This window comes from Anomaloglossus baeobatrachus, chromosome 4 (assembly GCF_048569485.1).
Source record: "Anomaloglossus baeobatrachus isolate aAnoBae1 chromosome 4, aAnoBae1.hap1, whole genome shotgun sequence".
NCBI classification, from domain to species: domain Eukaryota; kingdom Metazoa; phylum Chordata; class Amphibia; order Anura; family Aromobatidae; genus Anomaloglossus; species Anomaloglossus baeobatrachus.
In genome coordinates this window covers 638,622,367-638,649,237 of record NC_134356.1, presented here as the reverse complement: position 1 = coordinate 638,649,237, position 26,871 = coordinate 638,622,367, and the positions used below count along the sequence as shown (strand labels likewise).

At 50.6% G+C, this 26,871-nt stretch overlaps 1 protein-coding gene across 1 annotated transcript; it reads left to right on the top strand.

Annotated features, from left to right (window-relative positions):
- The first annotated feature begins 1,107 nt into the window (after positions 1-1,107).
- NPM2 (nucleophosmin/nucleoplasmin 2) lies at positions 1,108-25,962 on the top strand. The gene is made up of 9 exons (XM_075343054.1): positions 1,108-1,175; positions 2,027-2,112; positions 3,447-3,569; positions 3,649-3,742; positions 7,544-7,686; positions 25,192-25,226; positions 25,404-25,434; positions 25,664-25,716; positions 25,794-25,962. Exons 1-8 carry the CDS (start codon positions 1,118-1,120, stop codon positions 25,706-25,708), a joined length of 615 nt encoding a protein of 204 aa, XP_075199169.1. The 5' UTR covers positions 1,108-1,117; the 3' UTR covers positions 25,709-25,716; positions 25,794-25,962.
- The last annotated feature ends 909 nt before the right edge of the window (positions 25,963-26,871 follow it).

Here is a 26,871-nt window from a genome sequence, read left to right as displayed (position 1 = left end):
TAGTCTTGGATTAGATGCAGAAAATCCTCCTGAAAAAATGCATGTGTTTAGTACATTTTCACCCCCCGCGAATGCATCAAAAACACATATAATTCGCACCTATATCAAAGACAAATACCTGGCAGTATAAAGACAAAACAGCTTTATTTAAAGCGTAACATACCAACAACAGACAAAAATTCATGAAATAAAAAAAAACAATGAAAAAATGCTACTAAACTCAATTGCATAGGCTGGTTTCACATCAGCATTTTTCTGCCGGTCGGCAGAAAAACGCAAACCGCATGTTGCTGGATCCGTTGTCAGCTCAATGCAATGTCAATGGACTTGTGGCAACATGCGTTTGCATGCGGCTATGTCAGGATCCGGTGAGTTGCAGTTTTTTACCTTGAAGCAAAAACGCAACATGTTGCGTTTTTTGCCTCCGTTCAAAAACTGCATCTCACCGGATCCTGTACATTGCGGCAGTAGCTGCAATGTATTTCAATGTGCGCCGGATCTGGTTTTCACAGTTGAGGTTGTATGCTGCTTGAAGGATCCGTTTTGCAGTACAAAACATGGCCTGAAACACACACACACATATATATATATATGTATATAAACAGACAAAAATTCATGAAAATAAAAACAAAACAATGAAAAAATACAACTAAACTCAATTGCATAGTAGGTGCAGAAATTCTGCATCATCAAAAGCTCATCATGGGAACAAAGCCTAATGGGTTGGGAGAAATTTGTGCATGGACAGAGTTAATGTATTTTTTCGCTATGATGTCTGATCAGCCTCAGGTGTCGGCCATTAGTCTATAAACCTGTGGGGCTGCTGTCTGCTACTCTCACTTTTGTAGGTGTGCAAGGCTGAAGGGCATTGAGAAGGTATGTGCACAGGGGGAGGCAGGTAATGTGGGGTCTTTCTTGGGTGGAAAATCTGTGCCATGCCTGTCTATAAGGTGGTGTAATTCTGGAACAAAGTCTCTGCCTTTTCTCTGCACATTGTATGTTTGTTGTGGATCTATTCTATAGTTAGTGGAATTTCTATAACCTTTTTTGGTGGGAAGGGGATAGAAGATGCAATATTGATAAAGACATGTAATGTCTTCTACAGACTGCTGTAACTATGACCTCTATAGCAAGTAACACCAGTAAGTTGGAGAAACCAGTGTCTCTGATATGGGGTAAGTATGAAAAGCGCTCTAATACTAAAATATAAGTACCTGCTCCCGTCACCCTTTTAGTGTGTGTGTGTATATTTTTTTTTTTTTATAACCTTGGTGTCTATGGAAAAAACATTTTTAGTTTTTTTTTTCACTTGTAACGGATCTTGGAGATATAATTTTTTTTTTTTTTTTAGCTCAATTTCAATTGGTATTATGGCCATCATGGTACAAAATAAGACCCTGATTCATTAAGACCGGTGGTTTTCACACCGGTCTGCGTGAAAGTGTGGTGGAGTCAGGTGCTACAGATTCACGAAGATGTGCACATCCCAGTGTCTCACCACAGATCTTACTCCAGTGACTGGAGTAAGAAACTTGATGTAGGGAATCCCCACAGTGTTATTAGTAATGAGTGCGCACCACCTTACTCTGGTAGTAGTAACGAGCAGTTGGATGCTCAGATGGGCGCGATTAGAGTACTCCAGCATAATGGAAGTCAATGGGGGACTTGAGCGTTTTATTCTGGGAAACCTTCTGGAAAAATGTTTGAGTTCCCCATGGATTTCAATTATACTTGGCAGACGAGTCACTCATCTGAGCATCCAACTGCTCGTTATGAGTACAGAGCACCTGAGCATGGTGGTGCCCGCTCATCACTACATGTCCATAGGGTATTAAATCTGCATCAAATTTTCAGCTGAAGTGTTTGGACCTGGCTTAAAGGGACTAGGCTAAAATCATGTAGATATTAACTTTAATGGTGACTATATATAACTGCGTGGTACTTGCTTATCCTGCCTTATTACTGTGTATTGGCACATACCTTGCAGAGTTGCATAAAGCAGCACTCGGCCTTCTTGCCTCCGCAGGGTGTGAGCTGAGTGAGCAAAAGAAGACCTTTGTGTTTAAAGTGTCAGAAGAAGACAAGAATGAGCACCAGCTGGCCCTGAGAACTGTGAGTACCCTCCTGGTGGCCACTAATGTAGACCTAGGCCGGAGATGTTCACAGCTTGTGGGGGTGGCCACCAACTTGGGCCGGGGATGTTCATGGCTTGTGGGTGGCCACAATCACGTGGTTCAATTCTATAGGTGCTGTGTTATTGTAGTAATTCCCTATTAGACTGTACCCACGTAACCCTTCATCCCAGGCGATTTTTCATTTTTGCAGCCGTTCAGAGCTTTAACTTTATTTTCCGTCAGTATTTCCGTATGAGGGTTGGTTTTATTTGAGGTACGAGTTGTAATTTTGAATGAAATAATTAGTTTTACTATAGTGTACTGGAAAACAGGATAAATGTGTGGTGAAAGTGCAATTTCACGATTGTTTTGGGGATATTTTAGTGTTCACTGTATGGTAAAATGTCAGTCCTGCCTCAGGTCAGTAAGAGTTTGTAGATGCTAAACGTTTATCGGGGGGGTTGAGAAATTCAGAAGACTGTCCAAACAAAACTGCGCTTTTTGTGCCATTTTCGGAGACTCGTAGCATTCTCATATAATTTTTTTTTTTATTTTTTTTTTTGGGGGGGGGGGGGCAGGGTTTCTGGGAATCAGTGACGGCTTATTTTTTGTCTTGAGCAGGTGTTTTTAATTATACAATTTTTGTGTAGATGCTTCATTTTGATCACTTGTTGGATTTTAAAATTTTGTGGCCACCAAGAAAGCCTTAATTTGGCATTTGGAATTTTTTTTTTTTCTTGCCACAGTGTGCCAATAAGATCAATTTCTTTTAGCTTTTGATCAGGCATTTCTGAATGCAGCGATACCAAATGTTTCTAAGTTTTATTTTCAATGGGGGGTATTTTGAATGTTTAGTGTGTTTTTTGTTTTAGTTTTTTTTCTAGTCCCCCTATGGGATTTTATGGATCAGCAGTCTGATCACTTGTTCATTTGTTGATCAGAGCTGCACAACTCCGATCTGCAGAAATGCATCAATCCTTTGAGGTGGTGCTGTCGGCTTGCACAGGAAATTCGTCATGATGGCAACGGGAGTCATCACATGACCCACTGCTACCATGGCAACCATCAGCTTCCCGTGATCGCATACGGGGCTGCCAATGGCAGTGGGGAACGATGCGATCCCCGCTGCGGCCATTTAAATCGCACTGTCACATTTTGGCAGCACAATCTAAGTGGCGATCCACCCGCACCTGATAGCCCCACATGTCTGCTGTTCAAATTACAGACCTGTGTAGGGATCACCGCAGCAGCCAGCGGCGGTTACCGCAACATGACCAATGATGTAGGTCATGAAGGAGTTAATTTAAAAATAAAAACTTTTTTCTTTTTTAGGTATGCCTGGGGGACAAAGCCAAAGATGAATTTCATGTAGTAGAAATAGTCCCTCAAGATATGGAAGGGAGCAATGCACAGCCCGTTCCAATCGCCACCCTTAAGCCATCTATTCTGCCTATGGTAAGTCGATAATGCAGAATCCTGGCAAGAAACCACTTCACCAATGTTTGTCCAATTATAACCTTTATTTTGGTTGTAGGCTGCAATGGTGGGCATTGAGTTGACTCCTCCAATCACTTTCCACCTTAAAGCTGGATCTGGACCAGTTTATATTAGTGGTCAACATATTGCATGTAAGTAATGGATCATTGACCATTTTAAGTCGCTTATTTAGCCTGTCCAGGGGTGTAGAGTATAATGGTTGCAGTGGCCCAAAAGTCTCGATTTACTCAAGGGTTGAAGCTGGTGGGCCTCAGTGTAAAATCTACAGGTCACGACAATAAACTGGTCTGTGCACAACTACATATATATTTCTATGATCCTAAACTAGATGGTGGTTCCCAACACTTTAAGTATTGCTTATCTAAAGGACAGGTTGGTGTCAGGTTGTGGATCGGTGGGTGTACAACTATGAAGACCTCAAACGAACCCTACAGCTCTGAAACACTGTTGGGATATGACCGCACTTTGCGTCGTCCTAGTTGCATTTATAAACGGACGTTTTGGACTTAATTGATTTTGCCAAAGTTGCCTTTTTCAGAAATTTAGCGCTAAAAACACATGCGTATTTACTGCGTTTTAGATGCTATTTACATGCTTTTTCCCTTGCGTTTTGACAGATGCGTTTTGAACATCAAGATACTGCTAAATAAAGATTAAATAGTCAAACAATGAAAGAGAAAAAAAATCAAAACGTATAATTTTTCAATTATTTAAGAAAATAGTTATATTTCAAGAAATTATAGCGGTTTTATAATTATTGCTACAATAGCAATCCTAATTTTCAAAAATTTAATTGTCGGACAATGTGTAAAGGGACATATTATTCCATTTTAATGTCTGAAAAGCATGCGTTTTTGAAGTGAGAAACGCAGTTGTTTCTGCACCTGAAAAGCAGGTAAAACGCAGGAATTTTGATGTTTGTTGCTTTTTGATACTTCTGACTTCAATGTTAGCAAAACGCAGAAATGGCAAAAACAATTGACATGCTGCTTCTTTGAATGCATCTTTTTTGCCACAAATTATGCAAATTAAACGCAGCATTTTAAAACGCAAAGTGCGGTCTAGAAATCTACATTTTCCATAGACTATTATGGAAAAGCAAAACGCATGCATTTTGGCATGAAAACGCTGCAGTTCAAAACGGACCTAAAAAGCAGCTGAAACGCAGGTGGAAACGCAAAGTGCGGTCATACCCTTAGAATGGACGGCGATACTTAAGTGGCCCAATTTAGATTACACGGCTCATCTGAAAGAAACCTACCGACTCCCCCATACATCTGAATATTTGCAGGGCCTGATATCATGACTGTAACACTAAGACAAATGGATAGTGGCTTTCATAGACTCAGTCATGATGGGCACAGACAACCCATTGCCCCATTGTATAACAGGGTGCAAATGAGCTGTTGAGAGAATACTCCCATACTGCCCACTGTTAATGCTGCTGTGACATGTTGGCCACAGGCAGTGCTCCATCCCACCCACAGCTGTTGGATGCAGATGATAGCTAAATAGCATAGCTATAATCTGCCAGTGAAGATGCAGGCTCAGTTCATGAACCTGCATCAATTGGGGAGCTGGCATATGACAAAACTGTCATGATGCCATGACAGTCACATGTCGTACGTCAATGAAGGGTTTTGTCTCCTCTCCAGATATGTCTATGCATGCCATTTGTGCTGAGGCAAACTTTTTACAATCAGGCATTCCATAGGCCGGCTGCTGTAACTGTCGCGGGCGGAGGACCCGCTGCACTCACCCACTGCTCGGGTCCGGCTGCTACTGCTGCTCGGTGGTGGCTCGAGTGGTGGGCCGGATCCCGGGGTCTCAAGCGGCGTTCCTCGCCCGTGAGCGAAAAGGGGGGTGGTTTAGGTTTAGGGATATTGTCCGTGACGCCACCCACGGTTGTGGTGAGGTTTTGACACCACCGCTGCTCTGGACGGGGATCCCGGGAGCGGTGACAGGGGAGCAGCTTGGATGTTGGTTCTCCCCTCCGTGGGTAGCGGGTTGGTTGTCCCGGGGCCCGGTGAGGGGTAGGTAGGGATGGACGGCAGGCGGGTTACGGGGCCTGGTGAGGTGCAGGGGCAGCGCAGTGCCGCACGGCACGGTCGTACTCACTCAGCCAATCACGGAGACAAAGTCCTTGGTAAAACACACGGCTGGATGGACGGGGCCCACTGACTGCTGCGGTGGTTTCTGCTCCTGGTAGGTTGATGGTGACTGCCTTTCCCTGCACCTGTGTTGTTACGGTTCCAATGGCTTCCCACCGGTAACCTGCTCCCCAGCTTGGATGGATGCTGAGGGAGCCCCTTTTGCCCGCAGGCTCTGGCCCTGGGAACTGTAGCCTTGGCGGTGGCTGTGTTTCCCTTCACGATTTGAGCTGTCGCCTTCAATCGGGACTTGACTGCTGGGAAACCCAGGAGGTTCCCTTCGCTAACGGATTTGACAAATTTGACGGAGACTCCTAGCCTTGTCGGGGTCTGGAAGCCCTGCCAGATGGTGCTGGCTTCTCTTTGCTCTCCGATCAGGTACCGCCGGGCCACCGCCCGTCCACGGTCCTTACGGTTCGCTCCAATTGGCCTCTCCTGCAGACGGTCACCACCGTCTGCCAACCTTGCTGTACCGTCCGGGCCACACACCCGGACGCCGTCAGACAGTTGCTCTCTTGCCACTTCACTCCTCACTCCTCCAACTCCTAAACTCAACTCTCATCTGACTCCTTTTTCCCGCCTCCAGGACTGTGAACTCCTCGGTGGGCGGGACCAACTGCCTGGCCCACCCCCCTGGTGTGGACATCAGCCCCTGGAGGGAGGCAACAAGGATTTTGTGTTTGACTTCGGTGTGCCTAACCGGGGTGTGTTGTTGTAGTATCTGTGACGACCTGGCTTGTCCAGGGCGCCACATAACTGTAAGGCTATGTGCCCACGCTACAGGATTTACCGCGGATTTACCGCGGATTTTGCCGCGGATTTACCGCGGATTTGCCGAAAATCTGCAGCAGCAGCACTTCCAAGCCATTTCAATGGCATTTTGGAAATGCTGTGCCCATGCTGCGGATTTTTCCGCGGCGGATTTGCCGCGGATTTTGATCCGGAAAAATCTGCAGCATGTCAATTGTTTGGTGCAGATTTGGTGCAGATTTTTGGCTTTGAATGGGGAAAAAAAAAAAAAATCCGCGGGTGCGGATTTGCCGCGAAAGTTGCGGATTTTCAGGCAAAAAAATCCGCAGGGACATTCTAGCGTGGGCACATAGCCTAAAGAACCCTATACTACACTGAGGCCTCAGCAAAGATGGGAATCAGACTACAGATAATATCTATCTATCCTTAGGCTATTTTCACCCTACTGGTATTCCTTTCCTAAATCCTTGAACGTATATTGGATGTACATTAGTGGCATAGTCACACATCGCCTGTTGGCAAAAACCGGGACGTGTTTTGGTTGCATCTGTCTGTTTTTGTTTTTGTTTTTTTTTTTTTTTTTTATTTTTTTTTTTTTTAATACTTCTGCATGCCGTGGTCCTGTATCCTATGATTTTCCATATAGCAATAAAAGACCTGACCTATACCATTCAGGTGACCAAAAAATTAAGGCATGATCACTGTTATGTTTTGTTTTTTTTTGCCTACATGTAAAGTGTCATTCACTGCAAAAGCTGCTAAAAATGCTGAATTGACACTGCTTCTTTAGAGACACAGCAATTTCCATTTCAGTCAGGGGCAAAAAAGTGTGCATAAGATTTCTGAAGTGTCATGGCTTTTGTTAGTACTGTAAAAAGCAACATAAAACTCAAACAATGCAAAACAAAAAATGCAATGTGTGAACATGGCCTTAAGACTTAGAATGGAGGCTCTGTGGATTGTTTTAACATGTGCACTGGAGCTTTGTTTGCTCCATGTTGCAAACTTGGCCTAACTGAAATGTGTTCCTAGTGGAAGATGAATTATGGCAAGAGGAGGAGGAGGAAGAAGAGGAAGAGTTGGAGGAGGAGGCTGTGGAAGAGGAGGAAGATCCGGAATCTCCCCCAAAACCAGTAAAAAGGCCAGCAGCCTCCAATAAAGGGAGCCAGGCTAAGGTAACCTGCCCCAGTACTTGCATATCTTGAGATACTTGACTCACTAGTCGGAACTTTCATTACTCAAAGGGTTTCTTGTCGTAAGTCTCTTGGTTCTCACTGCTCCACTTCACTTCATTTCTGCTTTGGTGGGGTAAGTGCACTCTTGGAGAACAAAACAATGTTCATACCTTGAGTATTCGGGTTTTTATCTCCGTAGTTGCAGCCAAAACAAGGAGTGGAGCAGAGGCAAAGTATTAGGCTGAGGCCACACGGGGGTTACTGCGATCCCCTAGCATGACACTCGGCTCACTCTGGCTGCACAGCGGGAGCCGAGTCATGCGAGTGTCCTTGCGACTGAGGCTCGACCGTGCGAGCGGACCTCAGCTGTGGGGGGGGCGGGCTGGCTCTGAGGGGCGGGCCGGCACGGAGGAGGGTGGGATTTATCTCCCTCACTCCTCTGCAGCCGGCTATTGACATTCTTGCCCTGCACTCGCGGTACACCATTGTAAAGCGAGTGTAGTGTTTTTTTTTTGTTTGTTTTTTTTTCTCGCCCCCTACACTTGAATGGGTGCAAGAGTCTAACATTACAATCGCAGGATGCTGCTATTGTTTTCTCATTCCGATTAGGGCTGAGAAAATAGCTCGTGTGCTGACACACAGGCTAATATTGGTCCGAGTGGAATGCAAAATTTTTATAGATCGCACTCCACTCATGCCGATTTTCATGCCGTGTGGCTTGGGCCTTAGACATGGGCACCACTTCTGTATTTATCACCCACTCCTGGTTTTGGCTACAAATACTGAGGTAAAAAACTCACCAAATACTCAATGTGTGCAGGGGTCCCTGAAGGTTTAGCCCGGGAGTCTCAAACACGCAAGCCACATGCGGCCCCGGAGGCTGCTTGTTGCAGCCCACAGACCCCCTGATGATCGCAGCCCTGTGCCAATAGCCGGCACGGCTTTACTACAGTTGATTCATTTGCGCTGCCGCGCAGAGGAGCTGTCCGCACTATACCAATGGCTCCTGCCCACCAATTGGATGCAAGGAAGTGACGTTACTGTAAGACGTCGCCTCCTTGCATCTGATTGGCCGACGCAGCCATTACTATAGTGCAGAGCTCCTTTGCGCGGCACCGCAAACGATTCAACTTTTTTTAAAGACCCCGGGCATACAGCTGCAATCACTGGGTTTGCAGTCTGCAACAAGCAAGTAAGGTGCGTGCCAACAAGGAGTCGCGCAGGAGACCGCAGCTGCCTGTGCCGAGATCAGGGTTCGGGCTGCTGCAGTCTCCTCGCTGTGTTCTCCCTATGTGACTTTGCAGCAAAGAACTGATATGCTGCGGCCTCTGAAAGCTGCACCGCAGATCAGTGTTTGCTGTGGGCCGCACACGCACAGTGGGCATGGGATTTCTAGGAATCCATCCACTATGCTTGTACTGCACATATTGCAGTGTTTTGGATGCAGCTGAAGCATGCTGCATCTAAATCGCTGCAAATACTGATCATGGGCACGGAACTTAATAAGAGGGAATGGAGGAAATTTTTTGTGTATTACTAAATGATGAGCACAATACCACAGGATGGGTACAATGCTGCTGGGCACAAGGATGAGCATAATGCTACAGGATAGGCACAATAGCGCAAGGATGGACAAAATACTGCAGGCACAATACCACAAGGATGGGCACAATACTACAGGGCACAAGGATGGGCACAATACTACTGGGAACAATACTACAGGATGGGGACATTAGTACAAGATGTTTGCTAAGATTACTACATGATGCTGTTAATTGTAAAACAATATTACAAGGTGATAAAATGTAAACAAAATCAAAGCATGACATTATATTTGCCATTTAAATGTGTGGGGGTTTTTGTTATAACTATATATACATAACTTAACAAAGTGCAGATTTGTCATAATAAAAAAGCCAAAAAATGTTCAAAAAAGTGATCCAAAAGGTGTTTAGAAAAAAAATACATGGAATCACTAAAAATGTCACTAGGTCCTGCAAAGAATGCAGTCCCCCGTCAATTTCTTCTATGTGCGGCCCAAACACCCTGCTGAGTTTGAGACCCCTGGTTTAGACTGTTGACATGGTCACACCAATGGCCCCAGCTGGCCACTTTTCCAGTCAGCAGCTTTTCCTCTGCATCACAGGGTAAATACTGGGACTCTGAGGCTGGTTGCATCCAGCGGTCTGGCCAGCTCCAGAACAGCAAAAGAAAGTCCAGCACATAGGCAGGCTGGAGTTGGCTTCACCAGGCTAGGTCACCAACCAGGCTGGGTCTTCAAGGTGACTGGTAACATGACAATCAATATCATTTTTTTATTTTTTTTTTTTGTGTGTAAATTACAAAGTTTCTAGTCTTCACAAGCGTGTTACCCACTTATGAACTCTAAAACCCCTTGAATGAAAACTCATGGGTTTTTGTAAATGTTCCAGGCGCTCACCAACTGTAAATGGTTCAAAAATAATTTTAATTTGTAGGGAATTAAATTGTAAATATACTGTAATTTAGTTAACTTTGCAGTGTCATTGGCATTTATTCAACTTTGCATTGTTTATTGGCTCTTCCCTATTTTACACCAAAATGTTTGTAAAGAGCCCACTCATACCTAATCTCAGGTAGCCATACATAAATGTGCCATAATTGCGGTAATTTACATGCAGAAACCCTGCATTATAACACCTTCTTACAATGGCCAACTTTAACTTTTTCCCAGCACCCATGACAGTACCGTGAGGGGGATCTGTACCGCCCCGGGGCTCGGCCGGCTGCCGAGCCTCTCGGATCAGTGCTCGTCGGTGGGTGGCTCGAGCTCCTCACGGACCCGGGGGTCACGTCGCTCTGAAAGGGTGCTGGCGCTACGTGAGGGGTATTGTTTGGTGGAGAGGTCCACAGTTTTGGGATTTAAGTTTGACGCCACCCACAGGTTGTGGTGAATGGATGGACACCACCGTTGACTAGGCTCCCGGGGACTGTTGCGCAGCTTGGTGTTGACCCCTCCGTGGGTAGGGGGATGATGGGCCCGAGGGAGGTACCGAGGTGAGGGAATGGAGGAGTGTTGGTGTGGTGCAGCGCGGCCCAAAGGCACTGTTGTACTCACTATTACAGACACGCTCGAGTTTCTGGTAAACCAGACAAGATTGTGGACGGTGCCCGCAGCCGGCTGCGCTTTTCCCCTTTTCAGATTGGTGGTTTCCGCCTTTCTCCTGCACCTCACTTTTGGTAGAAATGATGACTCCTATGCCTGAGTAACGGTAGTCCGCTCCCCAGCCTTGTGTGTGCCAGTAGAGCCAGTTTGCCCAGATGCTGGCCCGTGGGGTCTCGATGCCTGGGCAGTGGATTTCTACCCCTATGGTTGGGCTGTTGTCTTCAGTTAGGTCTTGGGCGGGAAAGGAGCTAAAGTCCAGTCCTCAATCAGTGGATTCGACTCGGTCCAGTGGTTTCTGGGCCTCGTACTGGGTCTGAGTACCCCTCCTGGTGCTCCGGTTTCCAATCAGTTCTCCGGTTCGGTACCGGCAGGCTACTACCCGGTCCCTTACGGCTCCACCACCATCTGCCTCATTGCCACGGTACCAGGGCTACGACCCCGACATCTGTCAGTGTTGACGCTGCAGACCTGACACCTCAGGCCTGCTGCACTTGAACTTGACTCCAAACTGACTCTACTCCACTCACTGTTTCCCGCCTCAGGCTCTCTGGACTCCTAGGTGGGCATGGCTAACCGCCTGGCCCAGCCCCCCTGGTGTGACCATTGAACACTGAGCGAGGTGACAAAGGGTTTTGTAGGTTGGCTGCTGTTACCTTATTAAGTGGGGGAGGTGTTTGTGTAAGGGCCTACCTGTGACTACCTGGCTAGTCCAGGGCGTCACAGATCCACCCATAAAGGACCAAAAACCTACAGGATAAAAAGGGGCAGCACCTCTCCCCGCATCAGTTGGTTTCCTGCCCTTCAACAGAACCTCCAGGAACAGCAGTTCAAAGGGCTGTAGAGGCAGAAGCCTGTAATTGCATCCCACTCTTGTCCAATCAGCTTTCACATCAGCACGGGATCTGCCTCGGTCGGATGAGGAGCTGCGGGATGTGCCACAGCAGACCCACAGGGGCTGTGACTGGGCACATGGCTATGGTCCTTACTGGACCGAAGTGACCACATTGACCCATGGGGGCCAGATCTGTGAGTCAGGATGCTGGCTGCTCTACAGTCCTGGATATTTTGCAGGTTGGTGTTTACCCAGGAAGTTCTAGGGGTCATGGTGCTCCAGCGTGTGGCAGCATGCAGGGTGGTGCCATCTTGGAATGATGTATCAGTCTGTGCATGAACGGGAACTTCTCCGGCTTGTGACGTCACCTCCGGGGAGTGATGCGGTCTATGGTCTGAAGGGAAACTTAAAAGCAGAGCAGGCTGTTGCATTCAGCCTTGCCTCTAGCAAAATGGGTGAGGCACAGCAGCGGCCAGTGCAGTCAACACAGCCGCAGGCTGTCACTCGAAAGAAGCAGCAGAAAAGCGGGTCTCAGCAATGTCTGGAGAGCAGTGGTACAGGCTCAGGTGGTTGACACTCGAAGAAGTGACGCCTGTTCCAGCCAGCGGAGCCCAAGGCCTAGTAGACCCAGGAAATCCTCCAGAGGTGAGTTGTCAGCTGTCAGAATTCCTCCTTTTTAGCCTGGTACTGCCTGTTTACCAGTGAACTGCTACAAAGGTCACTCACCACTCAGAAGTAAAGAGCCTCCTTTTTGTTTTGTGGCTTTTTTTTTTTTTTTTCTTCTTGGGTTCAGGACAGACTTAAAAAAAAAAAATGTACCTCAAAGACCAGGCATTGGGAATAGTGATGGGCAGTCCGTCTTTTTGGTGGTCCGGTTCTCATGACCCCACTCGCCAAGAGCCGGATCTTTCAGATCGTTCTCGGCTCCTTATTAAATGTGTTCACCCCAGGTGAGCACATATTTAAGTTTATAGTAACGCTGCCACTTACAAGTGACCAATTAGATTGTTGAGTAGGTGGAGTTTAGCTGGGGGTGGGCATGGTGTCAGCAGCGAAAAGAGCAGTTTAGAGATTTTGGTGGCTCACAATGGTGGTCCGGCTCCTGTCAGTCATAGCAGGGAGTCGGATCTTTGTTGGATCGTTCGCGACCGACACATCACGAATAGGGAATGTGCTCTCTGCAACAAGGAACTGTCCAGTACTTGGTCCAAGAAACTTTGCCAGGCCTGCATACATTAGACTCTGAGGAAACACCAGGGTTTGCCTCTGACCTCTGCTCATTAATTGGAGCAGAGATTAAAGAATCCCTGTGCTTTTTTTTTTTTTTTTGTTTTGAGGGGTCAGTCTCTAAGGATAGGCATGCCTCCCCCTACTCGGACAAATCAGGAGGAGTGCGAATCATCTGACTCTGCTTCTACTTCAACCTCACATAGTGACTTCGGAAGTTCAGTGCTTCCCCATGGAAAACTCTTAAAAGCTGTCAGATCCACTTTGAGCATCCCAGAAAAGTCCCAAAAAACTGTTTAGTGGTCTGGAATGGAAAAACGGGCCTTCCCGGTCACTGACAGGGTGCAGTCCCTCATCTCCAGGGAATGGAAGAAGCTGGATAAGATGCTCCATCCCAGCAGCCTTTAAGCAAAAGTACCCCTTTTGAGGATGCAGCCTGGTCCTTCTGGAACAAGGTTCCTAAGTCGGATGTCTCTATTGCCATGCAGCAATCGCACGCGTGTACACCGCACGGAGACGGTCAGTGAAAAATCACTGTGCGCAGACCCATTGATCTTAATGGGTCTGTGTAGGTCAGTGATTCTAGTACGTATAAAAACTAATACGTACCAGAATCGCTGAGGTGTGTGTGTGTCCCCCTCCAAGTTGGGGGGGGGGGGGCTCTAATTTCTTCTGGCCTGGGAAAGTTTCCTCCAAATGGATCATAGGGTTTATAAGATCTGGCCTCAACTTCCAATAAATTGCCTTATCAAATTTGTGATTAATACCAAAGATATTCACCAAGGGAAAAGCTGGCCTTAGAGTTGGAAGTTCAGAGTCTGGTACAGAAGGTGCTGTTAAAAGTTTTCACTCAGGAGGAAGGAGTAGGTTTCTATTCAACTTTTTTTGGTAAGAAAACAAGACAGCACATATTGCACGATAATCAACTTGTAAGCCCTCAACACCTATTTAACCATGGAGAGCTTCAAAATGGAGTCAATGAGTACCACAGTGAAACATCTATTTCCAGACTGTCACATGGTGGTGGATCTGAAGGACGTGTATTACAATGTCCCAATACACGCCAAATTTCAGAATTTCCTCAGTGGCCCTATATGTAGACGGAAATATCAAACCTTTCCAGTACGCAGCCCTCCTGTTCAGTCTCAGTAGCACCAAGGATCTTCACAAAACTAATAGACGTTTCAGCTCATCTCAGCCAGCAGGAAGTTCTTGTCCCATATCTGGACGACCTCCTAATTGTCGGCTGGTGTGGCCACCACTGAACAGCTTCTGCAAGAAGTATATTCCTCTAGTGCAGGGTTCCTCAACTCCAGTCCTCGAGGGCTGCTAACAGTGCATGTTTTCAGGATTTCCTTAGTGTCGCGGGCGGAGGAGGGGACGCCGCGCTCTCCCTCTGCTCAGGTCCGGCTGCTGCTGCTCGGTGGCTCGAGCAATGGGCCAGATCCTGTGGACTCGAGCGACACTCCTCGCCCGTGAGTGAAAAGGGGATTGGTTTTGGGGATTTATTCTTGTCCGTGACGCCACCCACGGTTGTGGTGATTGTGTGGACACCACCGCTGCTCTGTATGGGGATCCTGGGAGCGGTGACAGGGAGCAGCTTTATTTCTCCCCTCCGTGGGTAGGGGGGTTGGTTGTCCCAGGGCCCAGTGATGGGGCGGAGGATGAGGGATGGCAGGCCAGGTGCAGGGCCTAGTGAGGTGCAGGGTCGCGGGGGCAGCGCTGTGCCGTGCGGCACGGTGGTACTCACTCAGCCTGAGACGTTGACACAGTTCTCGGTAAAACACACGGCTGGAAAGACTGTTCCCACGGACGGCTGCTGTTGCTTTTCCCCGGTAGTTAACGGTGACTGTCACTTTTCCTGCACCTAAGTTTACTGTTGGTAGTGATGGATTCCCACCGGTTACCCGCTCCCCGACTTGGATATGGGCCGGAGGAGCCCCTCTTTGCCCGCAGGCGCTGGCCCTGAGAAACTGGTGCCGTGGCGGTGTCTCTCCTTCACGGTTGGACTGTTGCCTTCAATCGGGACTTTGTTGTTGGGAGACCCGGAGGTCCCCTTCACTGACTGATTTGGCAAATTCACAGCGACTCCTAGCCTTGCCGGGATCCGAAAGGCCCCTGCCAATGGTGCTGGCTTCTCTGTATACCGGTCTGGTACCGCCGGGCCACCACCCGTCCACGGTCCTTTCGGCAACCTCCGATCTGCCTCCACTGCAGACGGTCACGCCGTCTGCTATCCTTGCTGTCTCAGTCCGGGGCACACACCCGGACCAACTTCAGGCTTTCCAAACTGTCACTTTCCTCTTTCACTACTCGCTGCACTACTGCTAAGCTCCTCTCACTTTCTCCTCCAAAACTTAACTGCCTGTGTTTTCCTGCCTCCAGGACTGTGAACTCCTTGGTGGGCGGAGACCAACCGCCTGGCTCCACCCCCTGGTGTGGACATCAGCCCCTGGAGGAAGGCAACAAGGATTTCTGGTTTAGCTTTGGTGTACCTATCCGGGGTGTAGGGTGTGGTGGTGTCATTACCTGTGACCCCCTGGCTTGCCCAGGGCGTCACATTAGCATTGCATGAGTGTTGGAATCAACTGTGCAGGTTATTAAATTATCACATGTGCAATACTAAGGAAATCCTGAAAACATGCACTGTTGGCAGTGTGACGCCCTGGCAAAGCCAGGTTGTCGCAGAAAGAGTTAATCCTCCTTGGTAATCTGATCTCACACCGGTGCAGCAGGACAAACCACATCCCCCAGGGTAAGAGAAAAGCAGAGCAGAGGGGAGGGGCTGGAGCAGAGTGTGTAGAGACACAGACAGAAGAGAAGCCTGGAGTTGTAGCTCCCAGGCTGAAAGTGAAGCGTGCTCCGAGAGGGCCGGGACAGGCTGCAGTGAGGAAGGGGCCAGAGGTAGCCGGGCAGGGTAGTGGCCCCCCCCCGGTACCTAGGGTGACCCGGATCACTGCAGGGGAGTGGATTCCCCGTTCCCGGCTGAGGAGAGGAGGAAGAGAGTGGAGAGAAAGGCACCTGGCTGCAGGGAAAGAACAAGGGCTGCTGCACCGTGTGTGGGACACTAACACCCCGTACCGAAGGCTGCGGACACTGGCAATTCCTAGTTACCAGTGACTCTGTGTGAACTACTTGTGAGTACGCCCGTGCCCTCAGGCACCGCACCGCAGCACTGCGCCCTGCTCCCTGCTTATCCCCATCACCGGGCCCCGGGACAACCTACCCACGGAGGGGAGAAATAACATCTAGCTGCTCCATATCATCACTCCCGGGATCCCTGTCCAGAGCAGCGGTGGTGTTCCAATCACCACAACCGTGGGTGGCGTCACGGACAATCTCCCTTACCAAAACCCCTTTTACTGTGGAGCCTGGGATCACAGACCGGGTCACGCTACAGTGATACCCACAGAAGTGACCCTGTGGCCCGGATCTGAGTACCCCCTGGTCCCCGGGCGACACAGCAGCCCTTGAGGACTGGAATTGGGGACCCATGCTCTAGTGGCTCTGGGATAGCTCATAAACTGGGAAATATCAAGGCTAAGACCAGACCTGATCCAGCTTTTCCGAAGTCTCATTTTAGATTCAGGAATATTGCCTTCAAGACTCAAAGATGGTCAATCTCCAGATCCAGGTAGTGCAGGTGATGGAAATGCCAAGGATGTCACACAGGAAAGAAATGTACCTCCTGGGCTCCATGACATCAACCATCCCAGCAGTCCTTTTGGGCACAGGCCCAAACCAGAGTGTTTCAATCAGACAGCCTGAGGAACCAAGCAGATCATGGGGGACATCTGGACAGGGTAATTATACTCCAGCCCAGGTGAATCTACTCTCTCTACAATGGTGGCTAGTTCCAGAGAACTTAGAGGCATAACTTGGATGACTCAAGTATCCAGGGTTCTTACAACACAGAAGTCTGCAGGGCTGGGGGGGCTCACTTTCTGGGTTGGCTAATCCAGGGAGGGTGGTCTGGAAGGGAATATCATGTTTCCTCAACCACCAAAGAATTACTTTCGGTATAAAAAGCAGAGTGCCAGTTCCTGCCCTTCCTGTCTGTCATGTGAGAGTCCTCTCGGACAATCGAGCGATGGTAGCATAGCTCAATCACCGGGGGGTATGTGGTCCAGCTCTCATGGAAGTAGCACACAGGATCTTCGAACTGGCAGTTATCTAAAGTTGCTGATGACAGCTCATATTGGAGGAAAGGAAAATTGTACTGCGGATTTTCTCAGCCGCAAGCTGTGGAAGGGAGACTTGGGTCTTGAATCAGTCAGGTTTTTATCAGATAACAGATGTGGGGTATGCCAGTGATACACCTTTTTGTGACCCGACAGAACAGGAAGGTTCCCCAGTTCTGTTCTCTGAATCTGAAAGAATGACCTCATGATGCAGTGGATGCACTGCTGATCAGATGAGACTTCAGCCTCACTTATTCTTTTCATCCCATTGCACTCATTCCAGCAGTTCTGATGAAAATTCGGGAGGACAGGGTAGCCGTTATCTTTATGGCACCTTTTTGGCCAAAGAGGCCTTGGTTCTATTGGATAAGGAAGATGTTTATCTCCCAGCTGTGGATTCTCCCAGAACTCATACCTTCTCACTCAGGGCCTGGCTTTTCACCCCAGCAGGCTGCATCTGATAGTGTCCTTTCAATAGCCATGCTAAGAAATAGAGGATTCTCCCCTCGTCTCATAGCTGGAAGCTGGTTGTGACCAAAATCTATGGCAGGACTTGGAAGTTTGTCATCTGCATGGGAAAGTCCAGAAGGGCCAGTGCCAATCTCAGTAATCCTGGAAGTCGTTTGGAAGGGGGTTAGATAGGGACTCTACGTTGGCACGCTTAAAGTCCAGGTGTCTGCTCTGGCTGCCTGTTTAATTGTAACCTTGTGGGAGATCGTGGATTTCCCGATTCATCAGGGCATGCTCTAGTGTCAGGCAGAAGCATAGTCTGTCCTTGCCACCTTGGGATCTTAATATCGTTCTGTTAGCCTGAATGGATCCCATGTTTGAACCCTTAGAGTCCATCTCTTAAAAAATCTAACACTGAAAATCACATTTCTGACAGCCTTAATGTCCACCCGTAGAGTGAGTGACATCAAAGCCCTGTCCATAGGGGTTTTTTTTTTTTTTTTTTTTATCAGATTTTTGATAGAGTAGTCCTGAGACCTGATCCTGCTTACCTCCCTAAACTTGTTTTCAGAAGTCTCAGGAAATTGTTCTCTCCTTCTATAATGGTCCAAATAAAAAAAAATGGCATTGCCTATATGTTGCCTTATATCTCTTACCAGTGCTTGGAGAAGACAGTCCCTTTTCATTTTTCAGGGTGATGGGAAAGGGCTCAAAGCCTCACAATCCACTTTAGCTAGATGGATTAGGGAAGCTATTTCAGTCGCATACTTGGCTAGTGGTAGGGAGGTTCCTACAGGTCTGAAGGCTCAATCTACAAGAGCAATGGCATCTTCCCGGGCCAAAAGATCAGAAGTCACCATTGAACAGATCTGTAAGGCGGCCACGTGGTCTTCTCCTTCCACTTTTCTAAAAACACAATTGGTTGGATTTGTCATTTACTGATCTCACTTTTTGGGAGACTGGTTCTGTAAGATGTGGTCCCTCCGCAAGATTTTCTTTGTAATTCTCTCATGGTGCTGTCATGGGTGGTTGTAATGTGTTTTTTCTGAACCCATGACCGCACACTTTCATTACCTCCTTGCCAGGGCTGTATTTTGCCTTCATGCTGCCCTAGGCACTTTAAGTGGTCGCGCCCCTTAGTGACAACGTAAAACTGAGTTTTCGCACACGACATCTGTTTAAGGCAGATCTACTCTGTAGCACACTTTAAAAAGTATCAATAAGAAACTACCCCCCCCCCCCCAATGGGAATCACCACAGGCACATCAAAACATAGCATGAGTATAAAATATTCCCACCATCCCCACTTATATACTGTGACTGTGACACTGCCCCTAATAAACTGAAACACCACTGTGCCCTCCCTTATAAACTACTGTATATCCACCACACCTTCCTCGATTATGAAATATGATCTGTACATTGTGAGGAGGGAGCAGCATGATGTGAGGAAAATGTCCCATGCATGCTGCCCCCTCCTCGCAATGTCCCATGCATGCTGCCCCTTCCTCACAATGTCCCATGCATGCTGCCCCCTCCTCACAATGTCCCATGCATGCTGCCCCCTCCTCACAATGTCTCATGCATGCTGCCCCTTCCTCACAATGTCCCATGCATGCTGCCCCCTCCTCACAATGTCCCATGCATGCTGCCCCCTCCTCACAATGTCCCATGCATGCTGCCCCCTCCTCACAATGTCCCATGCATGCTGCTCTCTCCTCAGTGTCCAATGCGTGCTGCCCCCTTCTCACAATGTCCCATGCATGCTGTCCCTCTCCATGAGCTCCTAATGCTGCCTTCCTCTTTTCCATGAGACCTTCATGTTGCCCCACTCATGCTAAGACCACCACACTAACGCTTATGCTGAGACCCCCATTACCCCACTCTTGATATTGACTCCCCTACATTGCTCCACTCCATACTGATCCCACACATGCTGCCCCTTCTTCACAATGAGCTCTCAATGCTGCCCCCTCTTATTCTGTGTCCTTACACTCCCCCCACCCAATCGATTTTGTCATTGCACTATCCCTCATCCCTTGTCCTCTGTCTCTAGCATTAGCCCCTCTCTCCCACTCCCCCAGCATCAGCCTCGCTCCCCCAGCATCAGCCTCTATCTTCCCTCAGCATCAGCCTCTCTCCCCCAGTCTCAGCCTTTGCCTCCCCCCAGCCTCAGCCTCCCTCCAGCCTCCCTCCAGTCTCAGCCTCAGCCTCCCTCAAGTCTCAGCCTCAGCCTCCCTTTAGTCTCAGCCTCAGCCTCCCTACAGCCTCCCCCCAGTCTCGGCCTCAGTCTCCCTCCAGCCTCCCCCAGTCTCAGCCTCCCTCCAGTCTCAGCTTCTGCCTCCCTCCAGCCTCCCCCCAGTCTCAACCTCCCTCCAGCCTCCCCCCAGTCTCAGCTTCCCTCCAGCCTCCCTCCAGTCTCAGCCTCCCTCCAGCCTCACCCCAGTCTCAGCCTCCCTCCAGCCTCACCCCAGTCTCAGCCTCAGCCTCCCTCCAGCCTCCCCACAGTCTCTGCCTCTGCCTCCCTCCAGCCTCCCCCAGTCTCAGCCTCTGCCTCTCTCCAGTCTCAGCCTCTGCCTCTCTCCAGTCTCAGCCTCTGCCTCTCTCCAGTCTCAGCCTCTGCCTCTCTCCAGTCTCAGCCTCTGCCTCTCTCCAGTCTCAGCCTCTGCCTCTCTCCAGTCTCAGCCTCTGCCTCCCTCCAGCCTCCCCCCAGTCTCAGCCTCTGCCTCCCTCCAGCCTCCCCCCAGTCTCAGCCTCTGCCTCTCTCCAGTCTCAGCCTCTGCCTCCCTCCAGCCTCAGCCTCTGCCTCTCTCCAGTCTCAGCCTCTGCCTCTCTCCAGTCTCAGCCTCTGCCTCTCTCCAGTCTCAGCCTCTGCCTCTCTCCAGTCTCAGCCTCTGCCTCTCTCCAGTCTCAGCCTCTGCCTCTCTCCAGTCTCAGCCTCTGCCTCTCTCCAGTCTCAGCCTCTGCCTCTCTCCAGTCTCAGCCTCTGCCTCCCTCCAGCCTCCCCCCAGTCTCAGCCTCTGCCTCCCTCCAGCCTCCCCCAGTCTCAGCCTCTGCCTCTCTCCAGTCTCAGCCTCTGCCTCCCTCCAGCCTCCCCCCAGTCTCAGCCTCTGCCTCCCCCAGTCTCAGCCTCTGCCTCCCTCCAGCCTCCCCCCAGTCTCAGCCTCTGCCTCCCTCCAGCCTCCCCCCAGTCTCAGCCTCTGCCTCCCTCCAGCCTCCCCCCAGTCTCAGCCTCTGCCTCCCTCCAGCCTCCCCCCAGTCTCCGCCTCTGCCTCCCTCCAGCCTCCCCCCAGTCTCTGCCTCTGCCTCCCTCCAGCCTCCCCCCCAGTCTCTGCCTCCCTCCAGCCTCCCCCCAGTCTCTGCCTCTGCCTCCCTCCAGCCTCCCCCCAGTCTCTGCCTCTGCCTCCCTCCAGCCTCCCCCCAGTCTCTGCCTCTGCCTCCCTCCAGCCTCCCCCCAGTCTCTGCCTCTGCCTCCCTCCAGCCTCCCCCCAGTCTCTGCCTCTGCCTCCCTCCAGCCTCCCCCCAGTCTCTGCCTCTGCCTCCCTCCAGCCTCCCCCCAGTCTCTGCCTCTGCCTTCCTCCAGCCTCCCCCCAGTCTCTGCCTCTGCCTTCCTCCAGCCTCCCCCCAGTCTCTGCCTCTGCCTTCCTCCAGCCTCCCCCAGTCTCTGCCTCTGCCTCCCTCCAGCCTCCCCCCGTCTCTGCCTCTGCCTCCCTCCAGCCTCCCCCCAGTCTCAGCCTCTGCCTTCCTCCAGCCTCCCCCCAGTCTCAGCCTCTGCCTTCCTCCAGCCTCCCCCCAGTCTCAGCCTCTGCCTCCCTCCAGCCTCCCCCTAGTCTCTGCCTCCCTCCAGACTCCCCCCAGTCTCTGCCTCTGCCTCCCTCCAGCCTCCCCCCAGTCTCTGCCTCCCTCCAGCCTCCCCCCAGTCTCAGCCTCTGCCTCCCTCCAGCCTCCCCCCAGTCTCAGCCTCTGCCTCCCTCCATCCTCCCCCCAGTCTCTGCCTCTGCCTCCCTCCAGCCTCCCCCCAGTCTCTGCCTCTGCCTCCCTCCAGCCTCCCCCAGTCTCAGCCTCTGCCTCCCTCCAGCCTCCCCACAGTCTCAGCCTCTGCCTCTCTCCAGTCTCAGCCTCTGCCTCTCTCCAGTCTCAGCCTCTGCCTCCCTCCAGCCTCCCCCCAGTCTCAGCCTCTGCCTCCCTCCAGCCTCCCCCCAGTCTCAGCCTCTGCCTCCCTCCAGTCTCAGCCTCTGCCTCCCTCCAGCCTCTCTCCAGTCTCAGCCTCTGCCTCTCTCCAGTCTCAGCCTCTGCCTCCCCCCAGTCTCAGCCTCTGCCTCCCTCCAGCCTCCCCCCAGTCTCAGCCTCTGCCTCCCTCCAGTCTCAGCCTCTGCCTCCCTCCAGCCTCCCCCCAGTCTCAGCCTCTGCCTCCCTCCAGCCTCCCTCCAGTCTCAGCCTCTGCCTCCCTCCAGTCTCAGCCTCTGCCTCCCTCCAGCCTCCCCCCAGTCTCAGCCTCTGCCTCTCTCCAGTCTCAGCCTCTGCCTCCCTCCAGCCTCCCCCCAGTCTCAGCCTCTGCCTCCCTCCAGCCTCCCCCCAGTCTAAGCCTCTGCCTCCCTCCAGCCTCCCCCCAGTCTCAGCCTCTCTCCAGTCTCAGATTCAGCCTCCCTCCAGCCTCCCCCCAGTCTCAGCCTCCCTCCAGCCTCCCCCCAGTCTCAGCCTTCCTCCAGCCTCCCTCCAGTCTCAGCCTCCCTCCAGCCTCCCCTCAGTCCCAGCCTCTGCCTCCCTCCAGCCTCCCCCCAGTCTCAGCCTCTGCCTCTCTCCAGTCTCAGCCTCTGCCTCCCTCCAGCCTCCCCCCAGTCTCAGCCTCTGCCTCCCTCCAGTCTCAGCCTCTGCCTCCCTCCAGCCTTCCCCCAGTCTCAGCCTCTGCCTTTCTCCAGCCTCCCCCCAGTCTCAGCCTCCCTCCAGTCTCAGATTCAACCTCCCTCCAGCCTCCCCCCAGTCTCAGCCTCCCTCCAGCCTCCCCCAGTCTCAGCCTCTGCCTCCCTCCAGCCTCCCCACAGTCTCAGCCTCTGCCTCCCTCCAGCCTCTCTCCAGTCTCAGCCTCTGCCTCTCTCCAGTCTCTGCCTCTGCCTCCCTCCAGCCTCCCCCCAGTCTCAGCCTCTGCCTCTCTCCAGCCTCCCCCCAGTCTCTGCCTCTGCCTCCCTCCAGCCTCCCCCCAGTCTCTGCCTCTGCCTCCCTCCAGCCTCCCCCCAGTCTCTGCCTCTGCCTCCTTCCAGCCTCCACCAGTCTCAGCCTCTGCCTCCCTCCAGCCTCCCCCCAGTCTCAGCCTCTGCCTCTCTCCAGTCTCAGCCTCTGCCTCCCTCCAGTCTCCCTCCAGTCTCAGCCTCTGCCTCCCTCCAGTCTCAGCCTCTGCCTCCCTCCAGCCTCCCCCCAGTCTCAGCCTCTGCCTCCCTCCAGCCTCCCCCAGTCTCAGCCTCTGCCTCTCTCCAGTCTCAGCCTCTGCCTCCCTCCAGCCTCCCCCCAGTCTCAGCCTCTGCCTCCCTCCAGTCTCAGCCTCTGCCTCCCTCCAGCCTCCCCCCAGTTTCAGCCTCTGCCTCCCTCCAGCCTCCTCCCAGTCTCAGCCTCTGCCTCTCTCCAGTCTCAGCCTCTGCCTCCCTCCAGCCTCCCCCAGTCTCAGCCTCTGCCTCCCTCCAGTCTCAGCCTCTGCCTCCCTCCAGCCTTCCCCCAGGCTCAGCCTCTGCCTCCCTCCAGCCTCCCCCCAGTCTCAGCCTCTGCCTCCCTCCAGCCTCCCCCCAGTCTCAGCCTCTGCCTCCCTGCAGCCTCCCCCCAGTCTCAGCCTCTGCCTCCCTCCAGTATCAGCCTTTGCCGCCTCCCCCCCCCGCATGCGCAGATCTCCGGTCTGCATTAGAGACACTCCCACGCTCCTTATGAATCCACTTACCTGCTCCAGTGCCCGCCGCCATCTTCCTGGCTCACGTGAGTATCCTCTTCTGACACCAGCTTCCATCACGGCGTCATCCGCGGCGTCCTGCTGTGAGCTCTGCATGTGACGTCCACACAGCAGTGGACGCAGCACAGAGGAAGGAGCTGATTGGCGCGCGCCTGTGACCCCGGAAGTGCAGGCGCCGGCAGTTCCGGGGTCAATCAGCTTCCTGTGCTCCGCAGCCACAAAAAAAAAAAATGTAAAAAAAAAAAAAAAAAAAAAAAAAAAAATTTTTTTTTTTTTTTTTTTGCTGCCAGAAGGTGCCGCCCCTCACAATCTGCCGCCCTAGGCACCGGACCACGGGTGCCTAATGGTAAATACGGCCCTGCTCCTTGCACATTGACGTGATCTATTTGGTGTTTTTTTTTTATGGGCTTTTTTTTTTGGTTCCTCCCCCCCCCTTCACACAGATTATTATTGGTGGAAATTTTATGTATGAATGTTCCTTTGCCAGAGGTCCTTTCATGCTCTGTCCCCAACTGATGTGGGGAGAGCTGCTGCCCCTCTTTATCCTTTAGGTTTCATGTCCTTAATGGGTGGATCCCCTCTCTCTCGTGGTGCTGTCATGGGTTCAATTAAAACACATTACCAGGGGGGGGGGGTTAATGCCTTTTACATTGAAACTTCTAATGTGAAACTATGTGGATTTTTATAGTTTATCCCACACACTAAATGCCATGACATGGGAATTTCAGTCATTATGGACTTTTTTTTTATTTTTTTATTAAAAATGCACCAACTTTTTTTTGCTGAGGATCTGAAAACCGCAACTGACCCTCTAATCCTGCACTCATCTTTTATGGTTCAGGCTCTGCTCTGGAGCTTGCTGAAAAGATCAGAACTTGACAAATGTAAATGTGCTGAGATTGGGTTAAACTGCTGAGGTTAGGGGTGCTTCACACACAGCGAGCTCGCTGCCCAGATCGCTGCTGAGTCACGCTTTTTGTGACGCAGCAGTGACCTCATTAGCGATCTCGCTGTGTGTGACACTGAGCAGCGATCTGGCCCCTGCTGCGAGATCGCTGCTCGTTACACACACAGCCCTGGTTCGTTTTCTTCAAAGGCGCTCTCCCACTGTGACACACAGATCGCTGTGTGTGACAGCGAGAGAGCGACAAATGAAGCGAGCAGGGAGCAGGAGCCGGCGTCTGACAGCTGAGGTAAGCTGTAACCAAGATAAACATCGGGTAACCAAGGTGGTTACCCGATATTTACCTTAGTTACCAGCCTCTGCAGCTCTCGTGCTGCCGGCTCCGGCTCTCTGCACATGTAGCTGCTGTACACATCGGGTTAATTAACCCGATGTGTACTGTAGCTAGGAGAGCAAGGAGCCAGCGCTAAGCTAAGCGGTGTGCGCTGGTAACTAATGTAAACATCGGGTAACCATACCCGATGTTTACCTTAGTTACCAGTGTCCGCAGCTTCCAGACACCGGCTCCGTGCAAGTGCAGCATCGCTTGCACGTCGCTGGGGCTGGTCGCTGGTGAGATCTGCCTGTTTGACAGCTCACCAGCGACCATGTAGTGATGCAGCAGTGACCCTGACCAGGTCAGATCACTGGTCGGATCGCTGCTGCATCGCTAAAGTGTGAAGGTACCCTTAGATTCCGCTGACCCTGAATGCAAAAGTGACATTACCTGTAATTCATGTTGTCTTTAAAGCTTATGGTCTTATTGCTAGTTACTAACTTTTGGTTTTGTCCTAGAAGAAGAAAATGGACAAAGATGACAAGGAGGATGAGTAAGTAAAGTGTTATGGTGACAGCATGTATCTGAAGATGTGCTAGTCAGTAAGGCTGTGTTCACACTATATATGTCCTACATCCAACATGCACAACGGCGAAAGATGCATACACAAAGTGTAGCCACAAGAACAAATTTAATATATGATGTAAACAAGTTTGTTTTTCTTCTGCAGAAGCTCTGAAGAAGACAGTCCAATAAAAAAGGTGAGTCTACACTCCGTCCACCATGACTGGCATCTGCACCAGGCAAATCTTGGGGGAGGGGGGGGGGGGGGGGACAGGAAAGTCATGGAGATCTAGGATGGGTGAATATGATCTTTGCCAGTTACTGAGGTTTGGGTAAATGACCCTGCATCCTTCACCTGAGCATTGTATGATCTGTCGTCCATGTAAGTCGTTTTCCACTTGAGTAACAGTAACCCATATTTTACAGGGCAGAGGAGCCAAACGGGGTGGGAAGTCGGTTGCTAAGAAATGAGATGTCGGGTAATGTTCAATGTTCTTGGTTGCAATAAAACACTCATCCACCGTGCTCCAGGCTGATAATTCTCTTGTCTTTGCAGGTGTTGGATGCTTTTTTTTGTATTGTCTTCTGTATTTAACTATCCAGATTGCCGTCCGGTGCAGGTATCAATACTTAACCATCAACTTCCTCCTTACACCTCAAACGCTGGCTGGATATAGTCTTCATGTAATGTAATATACACTCCCATCTTGTAACTTGTAAAATAAAGTCCCTTTTCTATGGGAAGAAGTCTGGCTGGTCATTAATTTGGCACCTCTAAACTGCAAACTTTATTTATTTTTTTTTTTTTTTCTCCCCAATTGCTTTTTAACCTGAACTTAGATCCCTTGTAGGCTTGAGATTGTAATCAGTCTGAGTTAGGCATCACTTTAACGGAGACATGGATGTATGAATCCAGAATAGGGGCTGAAGCGCACAAGCCTATTTATCCACAAGAGTCTTCACCTAAGGCTGTGCGTGCACTGCAGTTCTTTTTTTCTTCAGCGAAAAATGCACCTTTAACCAAAAAAGCATAGCCTGCATTTTTTTTTTTTTGTCAATGTTCAATGAAAAAAATAATTGTCAAAAACACGGAAAGATTTTACGTCTTTTTTTTTTCTGCAACCAAAACCAAGGGAAAAAAAAGCAACATACACACAGCTTTTCTGAGGTCTCACAGACCTTGCTGGAGAAGGTAATGCATGCAGTTTAGAGCAAGAAACTGCAAAAACAGTGTGCGCACAGGGCCTTAGGAAGAGTACAGTTTACCCTTGCATTAAAAATGGTCATAGACCTCTCCCAGCCCACCACTACTGGTAGGTGGAACCACAGCATATGTAGCATCCATGGGGCAAGGAGTTAAATATACTAATCACCAGGCCAGTGATGTCATGGGTGGCCCTGCTCTGCTACGTGGCCCCAAGGTGTACAATAAAAGGGAGGATGAATGATGGGATGAGGATGTTGGGAGTAGTAGTTGTCTTGTGACACCACCTGTGGTACATGGCCAGGGATTAGCCACCACTGCAGGTGATATCCTCCGGGGCTGTCGCAGCAAGGATGGTTCTGCTCCCCACAGGTGGAGCGGGCCCCAGGGAGGATGATGAGGGCTGTAATGGCCATTGGTACCAACGTGT